This window comes from Salmo salar, chromosome 03, assembly GCF_965601325.2.
Source record: "Salmo salar chromosome 03, fSalSal1, whole genome shotgun sequence".
NCBI lineage: Eukaryota > Metazoa > Chordata > Actinopteri > Salmoniformes > Salmonidae > Salmo > Salmo salar.
This window is the reverse complement of record NC_138293.1, coordinates 30873737-30893392: the sequence shown is the minus strand read 5'-3', so window position 1 is coordinate 30893392 and position 19656 is coordinate 30873737. Positions and strand designations below refer to the sequence as shown.

Here is a 19656-nt window from a genome sequence, read left to right as displayed (position 1 = left end):
AAATGAGAACAGAAACAGAAAACACGCACACGAAAACATAATAGGATTACTTTTAGAATGCACAGCAAGAGTTATATCATCCAATTAAGACGATGATGAACTTTGACTAGTGAAATGCACGAGCTCAAGTAGTCTCCCTAAACAGAGTCAGAGGCCTGTGGACTACTATAAGACAGACAGACCTGCCCTGGAGCCCTGAGCCTGCCTCTGAAGAGGCCCTGATCAGTAATCTGGCTAACAGGACTAGCCACAGTCTAGGCTCCTGGTCGGCTGCTATTCACGTGTTCAGAAGAATAGGTTCAATCCTAGTCTCCAGAATTGCTATTCTTGTACCTGGAGGCCTGACAGGGGACTGTTGAAGAAAATGGGACGCCACCTGGCACAGTTTAATCCTCCAACTTTTTCCAACCTGGAGGAAAAGCGGCAACAGCCTTGTACCCAGTCAGTCTATGTTGTAGCTAGAGGGCCAGCCGTTGCCAAGTTTAGATTTCCCTGCCTTTAGTCTTACCCCAAGAATGAGAACAGCATACTCAGTATCAATCAGGATTTAAAGTGTCACATCCAAGGCAAGGGTATACTTGCAAGTGCAAGCGTATTTCATTCAAGTGTCTTCCCACAAAACAACAACACTAAAAGCCAATCTAGTATCACTCTTCCTTAAATGATATAAACAAATATCACTATCAACATTGTGGCAAATTAGATTAGGCATATAATATAGTCTGCATCATGTTGCGCAGTAGCATCTTTCTATCTGGGCCTGCCTCCACCTCCTGTGGTAAAAAATCAGGACAAAGCACTACCACATAAGGAACTGGCCAGTGGATTAGTCTACGACAGACCGTGTGGTTTGTTGTTTAATCACTCACCGTGTATGAGCTGTTCAAAGGGAGAAGAAAGGGCCACTCTGTAAACACAGACAGAGGAGGTCTAATGGCAGTGGGATGTCTTCTCTTCCTGATCAAGCTCTTTTCCACGGTGCCCATGACACGCTGTGAACCCCAGTCTGTCTGTTTGCCATAGAGGTAGGGACTGGTGATGGAAGGATGACAAGGCTAGCCAGACCAAACATAGCACATCTCTTTCTCTTTTCACTCTCTTGCATTTCTGTCTTGTCTTCTGTCTCTACGTCCTTCCGTCTCTGGTCTCCCCCCGGTCTCTCTCTCTCTCTCTCTCTCTCTCTCTCTCTCTCTCTCTCTCTCTCTCTCTCTCTCTCTCTCTCTCTCACTCTCTCACTCTCGCTCTCTGTCTCACTCACTCTCTCAGGGTCTTAAGTCTTCAAAGTGTATCAGGTGGAGGCATCGTGCTTACCTACACTCCTGTAGCTCTATAACCCAGTTAACGTCTGGGTAAAATGCATCGCCATGCCTGCTCTAAAAGCATTGTCTAATTACCGAACAATTATCGTGTTCAATTATACATAGCCCTTTACTCTAATAAGCACCTAAATTGGAACGTAGTGGCAGTACCGTAACATGCTATATACATGACGTCAGAGCTTTGGCTGTATGTGTTTTTTTTTTTAATTATTTTTTTTTTTTTACTCCCTATTGGTAGACAGTCTTGTCCCATTGCTGTAACTCCCATACAGTCTAGGGAGAGGCGAAGGTCGAGAGCCATGCGTCCTCCAAAACATGACCTTGCCAAGCCACATTGCTTCTTGACACACTGCTTGCTTAACCCGGAAGCCAGCCGCACCAATGTCTCGGGGGAAACATTGTACAACTGGCGACCAAAGTCAGCCACAAGGAGTCGCTAGAGCGCGATGGGACAAGGACATTCCGGCTCACCGGCCAAACCCTCCCCTAACCTGGTGACGCTAGGCCAATTGTGCACCGCCTCATGGGTCTCCCGGTCGCGGCCAGCTGCGACACAGCCTGGGTTTGGAACCCGGGTCTGTAGTGACGCCTCTAGCACTGCGATGCAGTGCCTTAGACCGCTACACCACTCGGGAGGCCCTATATGGGTTTTTTGACTGACAGACGTTCTGAACTTGAGCACTGCATGCGACAAGAAGTTGCCCACATCCCTCCAGGTAATTGGACAACTTAAAAAAAAAATTGTTGTCTGAGTGAGTAAAATGCTGTCAATTAACATGACTCGATGTATTTTGAAAAATAAGATGTTGAGGATTATAATAAATACAGCTTTGATGTCATGCAAGCAAGCCAAACCCACGTGAGTTCAAATGTACGCTTCACATCTCGAAATGATAAAACTCTTGTCATATACAGTATCAACGTTTATTGTCACTATGTTTGATGTACAGTTACAGGATGACATGTCATCATACCCATGGTTGTTCTGAACCGAATGAGCCTACGTTTGTTTATTGTGAAGACATTTTGCCATGGCGCACGCACCTGAATGCACTCATCACTCCTTTCTATGCCCATAAAAATGACTATCTGTTTCCCTGAATTGCCTTGTAAAAGCCTAACACTATAATATCATATTTTATAACTTAGCTAGTCATGTTGGCAATAGAACAAGCTTTCAAATCTGACCCAGCTGACCCAGATTGCGTTTGACAATTCATAGTTTTTGGATTGCGTGAAGAAAAACTGCAATTGTGTGATGGCGAGGGTGCAGGGTTGTGTTCCAAACTTAACAACTACAAGTGTGCTTTCTCTAGCTCCTCAACGGCACAGCTAGGAGAGCTCAAAAAATGAATTTATAGTTGAAGACTCTTTTTTTTGGTCTTAAAAGTGCATTGAAATTGCTTAAGAACTCTGCACACTTTTCCTCTCACTCAAAATGTTGCTGTCTTATGTTGCACCTACCCCACATTTTCCAGGAATAGTCTTATCATGTTACTGAATGTATACAGAATATTTTCAGATTTTGTTATTAACAACTGTCAGATCGGACGGTATGCCATTGCGACTTTATTCACAACAAAAGACCCGGTCAGTACAGAAAACACAACATTGAGACAGCAGTTTTTCATCTTTAGAAACAACCTGTTTTCCATTAAGGTCATAATCAGAGAGAGAGAGGCATCAGTGATATTCTCTCTGGGGCTTATCGTGAATATTTAGTGCTTGTGCATAGCTGTGCATATACATACATCACCGCCTTGATTAGTTAGAACATGATGACTTGTTTGTAGCACCACACGGCTCCACGCGGCGTGCGGCTGTCATTGTAAACCCTTTCTCCCGGCGCAAGCGCTAACTTGCTATCAACAGCCAGGCAACAGACTGTTCCTAGGAACCCCAGTCAGTGTAAAAGCCAACCCAAGGTCTGAGAACGTTTTTACAGACTTGCCTGCTTGTCGTGTCTCTCCAAGTGGAGACAGATTTGTACACGGTCATGCTTGCGGTTTGGTGTTGGAGCCCGAGACAAACCAAGGACAGATGTGTTTGGAGTCATTTCCACCCCCCCGTTCTCCCCAGTCCTCCCCTTCCCAGATCCCCTAATCTGGTCTTCATTGTGTCTAATAAAGCACAGCTGTAGGCCTACATATCCTGGGCTGAACCCGCTCAGTTCAGCTGATTAAACCAGGCTAAGAGGGCTCTCCATATGGAACAGAGCCAGACAGACATACAGCTTTACAGACATACCAATACATATGGATAGATATACAGTACCAGTCAAAAGTTTGGACACACCACCTCATCCAAAGGTTTTTCTTTATATTTTACTATTTTCTACATTGTACAATAATAGTGAAGACATCAAAACTATGAAATAACACATATGGAATCATGTAGTCACCCAAAAAGTGTTAAACAATTTATTTTTTATTTTTATTTAAATCAAAATATATTTACTCTTAACAAGGCACACCTGTTAATTGAAATGCATTCCAGGTGAAGCTGGTTGAGAGAATGCCAAGAGTGTGCAAAGATGTCATCAAGGCAAAGGGTGGCTACTTTGAAGAATCTCAAATCTAAAATATATTTTAATTTGTTTAACAATTTTTTTTGTTACAACATGAGACCATATGTGTTATTTCATAGTTTTGATGTCTTCACTATTATTCTACAATGTAGAACATAGTAAAAATAAAGAAAAACCTTGGAATGAGTAGGTGTGTCCAAACTTTGAACTGGTTCTGTACGTACTGCCGGTGTCACTATTAGGTCTATGACTGAGCCATACAGCCAACCAACCATACAGCCATACCCAAATATATGGAGATATACATATTCCCCATACCAGTGTTACCATATTGGTCTATTGCAGCCATACAGCCATACATACTGATATACAAATCCCCCTACAACATGACTGAGCCATCTGAACCGCTTTACATACTGAAACCAAAACCTGCAGGCTAGTCACATACAACTGTAGCCATACATTTATACCCCAATGTAGCAATGCATCTATACTCACACCATCGTAGCCATATGTAAAAGCATGGTTTTATCATATCAAATCAAATTTTCAAATAAAATGTATTTATATAGCCCTTCGTACATCAGCTGATATCTCAAAGTGCTGTACAGAAACCCAGCCTAAAACCCCAAACAGCAAGCAATGTTAGTAAAGCTATAATGTGCTCTCCTATACAATCAGGACAATCTTATACATTCACATATCTGTGGCATTTACAAATATGTATGACATTCTTATATGTATGACACATTTTATTTTCCAACAAATATCTTTGAAAGGGGATAAAATATGATCTACTTCACAGTCTGTTTGATAAGAGCCCTTTAGAAAAGGTCTTTTTGCATCCTAAATGACCAGTGTCTGGTTCTGTGTTAGCTTAAGCCATGACTCACTCTGCAACATTACAGTACGCCAATTTGTAGGTTGGAGATGCTTCTGCTGCCACGTAAAAAGGAAGTCATGCATTTGAAAGTGAGAAACAGGCCTTAATGGAAAGATGCGATGCCTTCGTCTCTCACAAATGAATGCTACATCTGCCCTTCAGAGGTTTTCTGGGAGTGAGAGATGGCACCAACAAAGATCTATAACCGCCTCGTCCGGTCTGTACATGAGATAACCTCTTGTTTCATTTCCACTGACCTGCAGTGTGTTTTCCTTCCTCTTGTATATTTACATTTGAGTCATTTAGCAGACGCTCTTATCCAGAGTGACTTACAGGAGCAATTAGGGTTAAGTGCCTTGCTCAAGGGCAGATCAACAGATTTTTCACCTAGTCGGCTCAGGGATTCCAACCAGCGACCTTTCAGTTACTGTCCCAACGCACTTAACCGTTAGGCTAACAGGGGCTACTGTTATAGATTACCATACATACTGTACATCACGGTCTGCACACAACACTGTGTACAGGATATCTCATATAGCTTCCTGTATATTGTATATGCAGGATTTATTTGTTTATTTACTTTAACAGCGAGGAGACCGACCATCAGTGCTATTACGGAAGTCTGTGCCATCCATTTGAAAGTGTGATTCAACCAGCCTGCAGATACAGACATTATTGCTTGCACAGATGGATGATCCCACTACCCCCCATACTCCATCCCCTCCAGTCTCACTTCCCCCACTCCCCCGCCTCCCCCCTCTCAATTTCATTACACTCAGTTGGTTGATCTCTTTTGGGCCACTAAGTTTATGCGGTGGATGAAGGGGGGTGGGGGAGTGGAATCTACTATCTAGCAGGTTGAAGTAGGTTAGTAGTGAGATGAGATGCCATGTCTGTTATGGTGTGTTATGTATCCAAGTTATTGTAGCTTGATATCTTTAGGAAACCCACACAGCAGCACAAAGGGCTCAGTGGAGTTGACAGACACATTGAGAAGGTGTTTGGATATTCATACAGATGCATGCTTTGCTTTCCTCCCTGCTCTGCTCTCCTCTGCTTTCTTCAACTTGAGCAGGCACATAACAAGCTGTCATGTGTCTGAAAAGCCTGTATAGGTGTTGAATTTCAGCGATTTTTGAGAGGAACATTGTGCACATCCTTTAATCTTCCCTGTGTGTATTTTTCCTTATTTTTCTTTAGCGGCACACTAATTGTGTTTCAAGCGGCATTTGACACGTATTGATTCAAATGTGTGGTGGCTGGCGAATGCACACCCAGCCTACCCTCTGTATTGGCAGCTGTACTAATCCTCCTGCCTTTTTCTTTGAAAAACCCTCGGTCTCTTTCTGTCTTTTGCCAGTGCCATTGTTTTGAGGATTTTTTTTCCCCCCTCCTCTAAACAGGTTTTTGTTTTTCTGGCAAGCCCCTCAGAAGACTAAGGTTTATTTTTTCACAGTTTTAAAAACAAACAAAAATTGTTTTTTTGTCCTGTGCAGTGTCTCGTTGTTTGTGGTACAGGGGTCAACGGGTCGGTGGTGTTAATGGGGGTGGGAAGCTAGGTGGAGTGAGGGAGATACTGTCTGTAATTTTTTGATAACGAGAAATGCTCTGGCCATCATATAGTGGTGCAAAAACTGTCTCTTTGGAAATATATGGAAATGTAAAATACAAGTCGGCTGTGTCAATATTGCATTTTTATTGATAGTGTATTTTAATTACATTCCAAGCAGCAGTCGGATATTCTTTTGGATGGGATTCAATGTTCATCTCCTGTCCCTCGTATGGTTTTATGTTGGAGAACAACTTGGATGTACATCTGTGTTATACTGATTAGACCTTTACATTTGCTGTTAACAGCAATGTTAGACAACTTAATTTACGTTCCACCAAGTATGCATTTATTTCAGGTTTCAGTTAAGACCCAAGTGCAGACTGTGTAGAAGTAACAATGTTTATTGTACCAACAGGAGCAGACAAGCGACAGGTCAAGGCAGGCAGGGGTCGATAATCCAGAGCAGTGGGGCCAAGGTACAGGATGGCAGGCAGGGTCAGGGCAGGCAGAGGTCAATAATCCAGAGGTGGGGCAAAAGTACAGGATGGCAGGCAGGCTCAGGGTCAGGCAGAGTGGTCAGGCAGGCGGGCTCGGAGTCCAGACAGGCAGGGGTCAAAACCAGGAGGGCGAGACACAAAACGCTGGTAGGCTTGTACAAACAAGACGAACTGGCACAGACAGACAGAAAGCACAGGTAAAAATACCCAGGGGATAAGTGGGAAAGATGGGAGACACCTGGAGGGGGGTGGAGACAAGCGCAAGGACAGGTGAAACCGATCAGGGCGTAACAGTTTATTTGAGTGTGTTTTCCTTAGCCTTAGTAAATCAATCAAGCGAGTGGAGCATACTATGAAGACTATTAGTTATCTTATTCTGGTCTTCTCCAGACTCACTGGGCACAGACGTGAATTCAACGTCTATTCCATGTTTGTTCAACGTAATTTCATTTAATTTCACTGTGCAGCACACAACTGTTCTTTATGCGTTGTGACATAATTGAGACTGTTCTGATGTCCTGTTCATTGCTGTATTTTTCTCAGTTTTCTTTCTTGAGCACATTGGTAAAGGTAGCCTAAATGCACTTGCCTGGCTACAAATCCACATCGCTCTGGCCAAACGCCACGCCTACTTACGTTTCTTCTCCAAGAGGAGTCTGGATTTGATTTCCTCCCCAACAACTTTTCCAATGTGAACACATTTAAACCATTTTGATTGGTCCCAGAAACCGATGGGTAAAGCAGCATTTTGGATATAGTCATTTGGTTTTATACTCTGGTTAGAGACCATCCATTCGCAGATGACTTGTTTTGTACAACCCCCCTAACTTCGACGTCAGCAGAAACGACTTCTACGATGGCAGTCCCAGACTGAATGTATGTAGCGATAAGTAGAGCAGTGGAAATTAAATTCAGTATGTCGTCGGGCAATAATTACACCACTCTAAAGACATTAAGCATGTTTTCTCTTACTATGGACAACTTAGGTTTAGGTGGAATCTCATTTATGACATAGGACAGCACCCAACATAGCACTGATTGGATTTATAATATTGCTTACAGGATCATAATTTGATCACTATGTTGTATGAGCACTTGTCTGCAGTGGAGGAAATGTACATCTTGTAGTGTATTTGACGTTTAAAAAGGCTTCTGAAGTTTCCACTTAAACATTTCAGATTGGATTTCCACCCCCAACCCCTACAAAAATGTCCATTAATTATAATCCATAAGATAATTCACATTTCCTGTTGCTGCAGGATCATTTTCCTGCTGTAGTAAACTCTCAAATTAAGATCCTACATCTGTAGTCTATTTGATAAATCCAAGTGTTTTTTGGGGTTATATCCAAGGGACAGACTGCCTTGACGTCTGAACACTTGTCTGCAAATGACTAGTTGAACAGATAGTGGGTACTAGTGCATGTAATTGGGAATATTCATTGTGTTCTGTCCGAGCGCCTTGATCCTCATGTTACTGTATAGGCTAACAGGGAGAGGCAGTCTGTCTGTGTCGTTACTCAACACCGAGGTCCGACTAGGGGGCTGAGATGTGCTTTTGTATGTAATGAGATACTATTACAGGATTATAAGACACTTATAATAAGAATTAACACTTGTAGACAGTGCAATTCACAGGCCCACGGATTCATCTGGCTGTGTTAGGCCTGTGGTGTGTAGATATGCGCAGGCGTGTCATGTGTGTGATTACAGGGCCACCAAACGTGTGGTCCCTCTGTCATGCGTGACGCTTATTATTTGTGGTGGATGGAGCTGGCTGGCTGGCTCCGAGACTGCGTTGTTTAATGAACTGTATGTCGAGCACAAGCGCAGGAGGTTGGACAATTTGTCGGAATTTAATCACGCCCAAATGTACAGGAGTCTTAATTTTATCCGAATTGATAACGTACAAATGGCTCCCTCTCTCTCTCTCTCTCTCTCTCTCTCTCTCTCTCTCTCTCTCTCTGGCTCTCTCACGGAGCTCCTGGGAAATCTCTTTTGTCTTCTTACTCTTTACTTTCGAATCGGAAGGCCTCTGTCCCTAACTAATCAAAGTTATATTGCTCTCTATGATTTGGGATCTTTATCCTGCTTTGAGCTAGCTTTTTCTCCCATTGATTTAGAACTTAGTCATGTAAATAAATAGAGGTATTCATTATTTGGTCATCACAAGCTCTCAATCACTTTATGATGACTATTCAAATGATGTAGCATTTTTCTAGTCAAGAGCTTTTCTCTCTTGTTAGCTTTGCTAAACCTCTGAAGTAGTTGGGTATATTTTATATTCACCACTCTGTTTTATAAGTGGTGTAAATCCCACTCCAAACCACCACAGAAATTATGGCAAGTCCAGTTTGATTTAATTCAACACTCTAAAAGCCTTCAAACATAAATGACTTGACAAACAGTTAATTGCCCCCTTCCCATCCTTAACGAATTCATTGTCAAGTGAAGCTCAGTAGCTCACCCATGTCAAGCAGCTGAGAGGTGTAGTGCCTGAAACTTGGCAGAGGCGTGTCAACACTTGGGCATGGGTTTTTGGCTGGAACGAGTAAAAAGGCACATTGTTTTACATTTTTCACGCTCACTGAATGGACATTCTGAAATGCTGCTCAACGCCAGTCTGTCCGTTTCCACACCCCAACAGAATATCTCCCAACAAGCTGCTGTGCTGAGAGGTCATTTGAATTGGGTGGTGATGCAAATCGTGTCTGTTTGAGCTTGCAGATGCCTCAGCCAAACCCTAATGCTACGTTATACTTCTGCCACGGCAGTGTTAGCTATACTTTCTGACAGCAGCTATACCATTGTCTTTCTACATGTCTCTCAGGGGGTTATTTGTGACAATGTTACCCCTCAATCAGAAGATCTGAACCTTTGAGTATGTTCAACCTATTGATCAGTGTTGGTATCAGCCACATGCCACTCTGTCGATAGTGAATCAAAACAATTGAATTGAGCTTTGTGTGTGTCATTTTAGCTGAGGCTAGCCAGCCAGCCTGGTAATGCTGTGAGGAACAACCCGACGACAGCCCCCTTTCCGTTGGAGGGATAATTAAAACATAGTCTCCATGAACATGCCCACAGTGGAGACCTACCAACTCACTCTATCATTGGGTTTTTCTCTCTGACAGAGTTTTTTTTTTTATAACAAAGGCATTCTGACAGAAATGATCAAGGGGGTAAAATGAATGGCTGTGAAGCCCTCAGTTTCAGATCAAAAGCCCCGGCTAATGCCCCATTACAGGTTGCACTCAGGCACTTTAATGGTCAGCCCTCTCGTGATCCAGCCATGTAGCCAACAGAAATATGTTCCCTCTCTCTGACTGGCTCCATTTCTAGCCCTTGACCCAGCCTTCCTCACCGGGGTTCAAAATGATTGGCTGATGATGACAAGGTTGATGGCTGCCCTTCTTCTTTCAAGGTTTTCTTTATTCTCTGAATTTCGTCCAAATGGAAATGTGAGAGCACCATGTTCTGAGCGGATGATGCAGTTATAGTACTGGTACATTAAAGTAAGGTCTTATACAGGTATTTCACATGTTTGACCTGCTTTTACCATGTTGCTCAAACTGAGCGGACTCAGTAATTGCCCTTCTACCGTGCCAGAGAGGTTTTCAAGAGGTGGTTTCAGTTATTTCAGTACAGCATTAAGAGTAAAAACATTTCACTTCCTTACATGTTTTTGAAAATTGGATGTCACTGGTGCAGTGTGTCTGTGACTATGAGAGATACAGTTGGCTCTATTTTTGCTTGTGTGAGTGTGTATGTTTGTTTTGAAAAGTTTTGTGATATAATATCATCATATTATGTTGACAGTGAATCTTAACAAGTTCATATCACATGCATTACTTTGGGCAAAATTGTATTATATTGTATATGATGGCACAGTATTTCTTGCATTGTTCCCACCCTATCAGAAGTTCTGTAATGACACTTCAACAGTACTGCAGCCCATTTGAAATGGATGCAGAAAGCTGTGTAACATTGGGCAAATGTGTTTTCCCCCACTGTACGGTCAGTGGGAAATGGCCTCTGTTATACACGATGCTGCAGTAAGGTGCAATGAATGTCGACATGGAAAGTGGCTTATTATTCACAATCAGATTTTGAAAAGGCATCTTAGGAGCTGACCCTCTGGCATCTAACTGCACATAGATATCTTTTCACTGCCCTCCCAGCCTAACTTCCTCCCTCATGGAAGGTGGACGGTGGCGATTGGGCAGAGTGAGCGATGTTCAGCAGTTAAAATTGAACAAGGGAAGCACAATTAAAATTGAATGACCTTTATGAGAGGGGGAGGGCAAGGTTAAAGGACATCTATTATAGACACAAAGTTCAATGGTTTTATTTCTAATAACGTTGATTTAACGTTGTCTAGAGGTGTCTGGGCATTGTCGGCCCAGCCAGCTACAGTCACATGCCAACGGGAGGAGGAGAGGTTACAATGGTTTTATATGGACACACACAATGACCCTTCCATTCGCCTCGTCAAGGTTTTACAGTTAAAACGACAGTTTTAATTCTTCAAAGAAATAGGTTTTCATTATCTCCCTTTGATCCCAGAGAAAGTGAAGGAGGCGTAAAATATGCTCGAGGTTATGTGCTGCTGCTGGTGATCTCCTTCAAAGGAGTGGGTATTTTTCCTTCAACACATGATCTGACCGTTTCACGTGGTCAGAAGAAACTCGGGACACTACTAAGCAGAGTGAAAGACAGTGTTAAGAAGTGTTAGCTCCCTAGCAGTTCAAATATCATGTTTTCATATTGATCTGAGACTCTCCATTCACCTGCATGTATTACCATGGAGTTAGCTACGAGCTAGCCATGCTAAAGTCTTCATAAAGAGCTGTAGAGAGCTATTTGACACCCTGTTAATAATGTGGTCAGTTTAATACCCTCCTTAAGCCTGAAACGCTGTATCAAGCGGCTGTCCTGATCGCTCTGCTCACAGAACCCAAATCCCAGTAGCTATGTTGCTGATAAGTAAAGAAGGATGTAGCTTAGCCATTATCAGCTCTTGGCTCCGATGACACAGTAATCCAGCTAGACGCTAGGCTAGGCTCCTGTGACACCAAAAACACACTAGAATCATCTCATTTACCCAACAAAGACTGTTGAACATCTGAATATGTGATATCTCTTTTCACACTAACCCGTTTACTTTCAAAACATTCTCCCTCTAGCAGCAGCTAACAGGCAGCGTTTCATTCAGTGACTAAAATATCTTCAAAAGCTCTTCACCCTTCGTAATAAGAGGTCCTCATATGATGATAAACCTAACAAGGAGATGACTATGGCTAATTCCTACATTCTAGCTGTAGAACGTAGCAATTAGAACACAACAGCGAACGTCCTTCTGATTCCGTACAGAAAAACAACCCCAGTCAATGAGAATGAAATGAGAATGAAAGGCCCTTATTTGACGATGACAACCCAATGGAGATAGCTAAGGCTAATTTTCCAGGTTCGACCAAACAACACAGGGCCTTTGTACTTTAATGGGCCCGATCCAGAGAAGCTATCTGCATCTCCCTCTCTGTGAAGGAAATGGAGGTGACTGTTGGGCACTGGTGGGGAGTCGATCTGCTTACCTTGTTATTGTCCTCCCAATGCATTGACTGTCAGACAAGTCTGCTGGCCCCCGGGAGAGCCAATGGTCATGTGCTGACGTGAGAGAAATGCTAAGTGTAAAGAGAAAGGAGAACAGGAGAGAATCTCATTTATGGAACAAGACTGTTTTATTCCCTCAGTGCAAGGGGTCCGTTTAGCATATCCAGAGAGCCCATAGGTCAGTTTATCTGAGATTGAAAAGGACCTGCATAGGATATGGCTGCTAGCTGCTATGATGATGCTGCTTGTGCTGGTTGTGTCTCCGAGTGTGTTTGTGCCAGTGTCGGCGTGCATGTTAAAGAAATGTGATATCAATGCAATTTGGTAGTGTGTTTTCATCCTTTAACTGAAGCCTCAGTTTCAGGAGGGGGCTACGTCTTCTGCAATAACACAGAATTGTCGTGGGAGTTGGTCACCATAAGAAAGTAAGGCTGCTGCCTATAGCGTAGCCCGTGTGACTTTGATAGCCTTTTCCTTTTTTCACAAGTTTATTTTGCAGAAAGACATTAGTGGGGCAAGTCGACATTTCTCCATGTTTCTTTCTTGCGAATCCTGTACATATTTTAGGCAGAGCCTTTAACACATGGCTCTCTGTGGCGTTTGAAGTTCTCTGCATTAGTAATACCGCTTCAATCAAGGCCCCAGTCTGGCAAAGCCCACCCTTGTCATTCCAACATCCAGACATCAACTGTAAACTGTTTACTTTCCCTCAAGAGTTCCCTGCTACTCATCGCAAGGACATTGCTGTTCGAGCCTCATGTCCGCAGAATGAATGGGTTTAAGATTCTTAAGATGGTAAAAAAGGTTTGACATAAAAAGCCAAAGGCTAACCAGCTAAAATGGCATATTACCCTTGAGGATATAGAACATATGTTCAGAGGAAAAGCTTAAACACCACCTAAATGGGAACGAAGTACACAGGCATGCTTAAGTATGGGTAGTATCAAGCTATGATACTTCAAAAGCATCAGTATGGTGTTACTTTCACTTTTTATATAATAATTGGACAATTATAGGACAGAATATTGTGAAGGGTGCAATAGCTGAAAGTCCTAATTTCATGCTAAATGTTTCAGAAAATCATTTTTGTTGTGGTCTCAATCTTGATGTCAAATTGCCGTTTATTCATTTAGCCACTATTTCATTTTCTAATAGAGTGTCTTTCTTAGCACTTTGATTTTAATTGAGGCACCGGCATGTGACCTAGCCAAGTTTCAGCTTAGCCACCATCTTGTAAACAACATCCTCTTGCATGGACATTCCGCTGAGCACAGCTCATTTAGAGCCTATGTGATATATGGCATTGTCTCATCTCCAATGCAGCCATCTAGGCCCAGCGTTAGAGCATGAACTCGATTTGGTGATCTGTGTTCATGAAAATGCATTTGTATCAGTGGCGTCCTGGCATTTGCCCGCTGGGATTGTCTCTGGAGCATTCGCCGGGGTCTGCATTTCTGCCAGGCGACTGATGAAACACCTATGCTGAGTATTTTACGCCTGTCAGTGACATCACCAGCTGGAGATGAATGATGGTAATATCAGGACAAACTACATGACGTGGTGCTCAGTCTTGCCACATTACAGCACATTACAGGGACCAGCTTAACTTAGTACCACTATATTGGATTGGCAGACAGGCATAAAAAGGTATAGACTATGGAACATTTTATGTACTGTCTCGACGTTAGGCTACGACAGACGACCTCTTTATGTGTTCCCATTGTGAGGTAGGCTGCATGAGAATGTGATACTGTATTTTAGGTCTTAAAAAAAAATGATGTCCCGTGTGACAGTTCTCTAGAAAGCTGCAAATTAAGCAAATTATGTATCTCTCTCTCTCTCTCCTCTCTCTCTGTCTCTCTCCTCTCTCTATCTCTGTCTCTCTCCTCTCTCTCTTTCTGTGTCTCCTCTCTCTCTCTCTCTCTCTCTCTCTCTCTCCCCCCTCTATCTGCTCTCTGTAGTTGTGCTTGTCTGTTAGCGACACCACGTGATGGAGACAGACAAAAGAGTGGCACTTTGGGGAGGTTAGCTGTTTTATTTTTTTGTGTTACTAGTCAGCTGCGGAGGTTTTTATAAGCCTGTGAATGGGTTTGTTGAGTCGGAGGTAATTTTGTGCCCCGGCAAGGGGCATTAGTTGGACTGGCCTTTCTGCTGACTGGCCTGTTTTCTTCCCCCCTAACAGCAGCAGTATATACCCCTCTCTCTGCTGCATCGGCGTTTCTGTCCAAACCAAAGACCTTTATTTCCCTGGCCCTGTGGCCATGACGACATGTCTAATAGGGCGTGGTGGTAGTGGTGGTGTCAGCGAGGATCTCTTTTAGTTTCGTTATACCTCGGGGAGACGATAAATCTAGATATAGATAAACTGGAACATCCAGGGTTAGTAAATGCTGCTCTTGTCTTCTATAGACTATGGGAGTTTCGGGCTGATAAATGAATAGACACACGGTGGACATCCCCATTCATTATTATTGGAATTTGTGCTGCCTGCTGAGAATTTGCACAGCGATTGCCATGGCGCCTGGCTGCTGAAGGGCCTCCCAGAGGTGTTCACATGGCCAAATGTCAGACTGAGCTAGAGAACTGGAGCTCAGCATTCCAACAACAGGCCTCAGTGCCACAAAGGCTCACAGGGAAACCACTGCAATCAAATACAGGCTAACCCAGGGTTTCCAAAACTCGGTCCTCGGGGCCCCAAGGGTCCCAACATTTTGGTTTTTGCCTTAGTAATACACAGCTTATTCAAATAAGCAACTAATCTTCAAGCTTTAGAGAGAAAAAATAAATGTGCACCCCTTGGGGTCCCCAGGACCGAGTTTGGGAAACACCGGGCTAACCCATGGTATTGCACACACCCAGACACACTGTACATCCTCAAACACACAGGGAGCAACATTGTAGCCTTGTTTGTAATTAAATTGGGAGCGACCAACCAGGCTCAGTTCAGCAGCTAGCCAGGACTAGCCCCATAAATGATCTATTAAGATGAAGCAATATTAACACTAATCAGGTTCTTATCATCTCTTTGATCCTATAGGCCACAACAAACAGAGTGTTTCGGCCAGCCAATCAATAAACCTCATTAGCAATAGAGCGTGTGAATTAGATTGTCTCACCTCTCCCTTTAATGATACAGTCTCATCCACCCAGTAGACCTTTGAGAAGCTGTCATTGTGAGCTGAGCCGTTCTGACACTTCTCTCTGTATTCTGCCTATGTGTCTGAGCATCAGCCGGACTACTGCTGTTGAGTTGATTGCCTGAAGGCTTTGAATTTACAGACGGGTGGCTGGAAGGAAACACCTTCAGCTAACCAAGGTCACTTACCGCTCTGAAGTCTGCTTTTCCAGGTTCAAAGACAAAAAATGACTAATTGGATGAGGTTGCTTGAAAAAAATCTCTGTGCAGTGTGCAGATGGTCAATATATAGGCCTGTGGTGCGTTTGGTTCCAGTATAGATTCTCCTCCTGTTGTATCTTGTATATCTTCATTACATAGAGTGTTTACTCTTTGCTTTTTTCCCCCACAATGCCGAGCCACTCTCTGAGACACCTTTGTGTGCTTTTCATCAATATTTAGATGAATGGCAATTCCTCAGGAGCAGCAGACCAGTGTACCATGCTGTGGCTTTGTTGGCAGATGTGATGCTTTATCTGTCTAGCACAATGTAATGGGTTGCATCCAGGGCCCTTTCAACTGTTTCTCCCAACAGGGCTCAGTCCTTGTATAGTATTTATTAATAATAACCTTCTTTATTTTCTCTCTTTTCTTGACTTATCTGTAGGTCTCTCTCTCCTCTCCTCTGTTTTCAGGTTTGTGAAGATGATGTGAACATTATGTCCTTTTAAAAAAAATGCCTGTATTTCTGTGTGCTTTTGGTGAGGACATGGGGGTTAATTCGGTAAGGTACACTCCACTGGATACCTTTGTGTCCACTGTGAAAATCAACAGTCTGACTAAGCAAATGTTTTTCCCCCTCTCTTTATGCTTTGCCCAATTTTCAGAATTTCACAATACTTTGTCATTGGTAAAATTGCTCTATCTCCTGCTGTGGTGGTTTAGCCATTGTGCTTTATGTTCCGGAATAGAAAGGAATTGGTACATTTTCTGTATTATGTTGAGTGCCGGAAGCAAGCGAACACAAAAGGCTTTCTCTTTAGTTCAACTAGCACAACAGTGTTAATTCTCTATGTCACAGAAAGGTTATTAGTAGGTAGTGAATTGTATTTCGGTGTGTGTATGTGTGTGTGCCTACTGTATGTGTGTGTGTGTGTGTGTGTTTGTGCGAGTGTGCAAAATAAAAATAGTAGCTCCTATTTTAGCTTTTTTTCACCAACATCCTTGCTCAGCACCCAGTCTATAGGGCCTGGGGTTAAACCTTAGCTCCTGTTCAGAGCCAGGGCTCAGCCTCCCTCCCTCCACATATAATGCGCTACCTCACACTGCTGTGCCTTCAATATAGAGACCCTCTAAAGTCACAGCTCTCTATAGCGCTCTCTGTCCTTAACGTAACACAAGAATGGGAGATTAGATCCCCTTCTTCAAGGCTTTTTTTTAAGTCATTCCACATCTGGTTTAATAATTCAAAATGGCATCGGCGCAGCCTCCACAGAAGTGATATCTTTACTTACGTCTGATCTCTTTAGCTTGAAGGAGTTTCAGTATTATCTGTATACTGGGTTCTGTTCTCTATCACCGCTACAGAAAACAGAGCTGTCAGGGAAATCTTTACACACAGGAGGCACTGAACAAGCATTGGAATATTGAAGTGTTTGTGTATGTGTGCATGTGCATAGATTTTTGTGTACCTGAGTCTGTGTTTGTGTGTGTGTGTGTGTGTGTGTGTGTGTGTGTGTGTGTGTGTGTGTGTGTGTGTGTGTGTGTGTGTGTGTGTGTGTGTGTGTGTGTGTGTGTGTGTGTGTGTGTGTGTGTGTGTGTGGCAGGTGGGGTGTTTGAGATGCACTGTCACTCACTTGTAACATGAACCGATGTCAGACCACTGCCACTGAAGCGCTCTGGGACTGTGTACTAGAGCTCCCAGGAGCCGTGTGTGTGTGTGTGTCACTGCAGCTGTGTGTGTACGTGTGCATGTGTACTCACATATGAAATAAACATCACACACTTCTCACTCCCTGAGAGTTCGGATCGCTAGCCGACCACGGCGAAGCATCCACGTTTGTCATTGGGGAGAAAGCTACTGTGCAACGACTTGAGCTAAAATAAATAATAATGAAATCAATTATTATTATTTTATTTATTGAAGCTGATGCTTCTATTTACCCAGACCCAACAGTTAATTTAGCCACAGTCTAATTAGCACATCAGTTTTAAAATGCTATGTTTTGGTATTTTAGCTTTCTTTCTTTTTTTCTCCTTTTTCTTCTGTTAATATTAAAACAAACAATCTACTTGCAGTGAATCGTTACATTCAGTCATCGAACAGACTCCCATTTTAGCTTTCTTAGTTGTATTCAGCAAGTGCCCTTCAGGGGTGCACATCTCCCCTTTTGCTTTCTTTCCTTTTCTCTTTTTTCTCTCTCTTTCTTCTCTCGCTCTCTCTACCGCACCTGTTTAGAACAATACCTTTGTGGCGCAGCTTGACATAAATTATGTATGAGTTTTAGGAGGAATTGGAGAACCTTTGTGGACTATACCACACAGTCTGGGAGTGGTGTGGGAGTAGTCTGGATGTCCGTCTGTTTGTTTGAGTGTCTATTCGCTGTCTTTCTGTCTCTCCCTCCCAGGTTGCCTCAGCTTCAATCTCATGTTCTGTTTCCCCTTTCCTTCTCTTACAGTGAAGTTTGTGAACTGCGGCCAAGGTGGACTGGTGCGGTTCAAGTGCAGTAACCCGTCCGACTTCCGGATAGAGGCTGATGGTGTCGTCTACGCCCTCAGGCCTTTGACCTTGTCCACCCTCCCCACAGTGCCCCTAGTTATCGTAGCCAGGGATGAGACCAATCAGCAACAATGGCAGACCCAAGTGAGACTGACGCCCCCTGTAGGCCAGAGCCAGCAGGTATGTCCAACACCTCCACATGCATCCTCCCTCCTACCCCCTCTCTCTCTAATAGTTGTTGTTTATTTGTGACTTCGGGTAGCATTGTGGAACGTGGAATGTTCCAATTCGGATTCCGCCGTTGCATCCAATTCCGCTTATTAGCCTCGCCGGAGCATAAACAGTTGATTTGTTCCCTAAATTGTAGTAGATGTTCCGTGATACTGAATGGATGCTCGCTATTTAAAACTTAATGTTTTGGTACAGTCCATACGTAGCTTGTTTTTGGTCGCAGGTTCAGGAATGGCTGAAGAATTGCAACATTTACCTGGAGTTAACTCTGCAGATAGCACTGCTGGGTGATCTGAAAAGTCATAGTCAATTGATCAATAATATAATAATGCTCTTAGCAAAAATGTTTATCTTTAATTTACAATCTGTAGAAATCAAGAGAATAGAAAGGTTCAGAACTTTTGTCAAACATCACAGCACAGTTGAAAAATATATGGCAATTAGAAATCAAAACTGGATGGTCTTCAGAGATAGATGGGAGGGGTTGAGGGTAGCTGAATAATGGGACTAAAAACAAATAAAAGATAACTGATGTAAAATATACTGTGTCCGTAAAATGTATATAGTGTGTATAAGCTGTAAAGAGAAGCCTAAGTGTTGCTAAGTGTTGTTGTCCATTAGTTTACTCCAATTAGGGTAGGGGTAGTAGGGTTAGGGGACAATAATAAAATAATATATATATATATATATATATATATATATATCTTGGCAGTTTATTCGAAAAGTATTCAGACCCATTCCCTTTTCCACATTTTGTTACGTTACAGCCTTATTCTAAAATGTATTAAATTACAAAAAAATGTGACAAATTAAAAAACGGTTAAGTGATGCGTGCATATGTATTCACCCTCTTTGTTATGAAGCCCCTAAATAAGATCTGGTGCAACCAATTACCTTCAGAAGTCACATTAGTTAAATAAAGTCCACCTGTGTGCAACCTAAGTGTCACATGATCTCAGTAAAAATACACCTGTCTGAAAGGTCCCAGAGACTGCAACACCACTAAGCAAGGGGCACCACCAAGCAAGCGGCACCATGAAGACCAAGGAGCTCTCCAAACAGGTCAGGGACAAAGTTGTGGAGATGTACAGATCAGGGTTGGGTTACAAAAAAATATCAGAAACTTTGAACATCCCACGGAGCACCATTAAATCCATTATTAAAAAATGGAAAGAAAATGGCACCACAACAAACCTGCTAA

At 42.9% G+C, this 19656-nt stretch overlaps 1 protein-coding gene across 1 annotated transcript in view; it reads left to right on the top strand.

Annotated features, from left to right (window-relative positions):
- LOC106599706 (cadherin-2) overlaps positions 1–19656 on the top strand; it is an 83672-nt gene that overhangs the window by 27325 nt on the left and 36691 nt on the right. The window contains exon 3 of the mRNA XM_014191007.3: positions 18184–18404. Coding sequence (XP_014046482.2) covers positions 18184–18404 — 221 coding nt within the window. The remainder of the gene's footprint in view (positions 1–18183; positions 18405–19656) is intronic.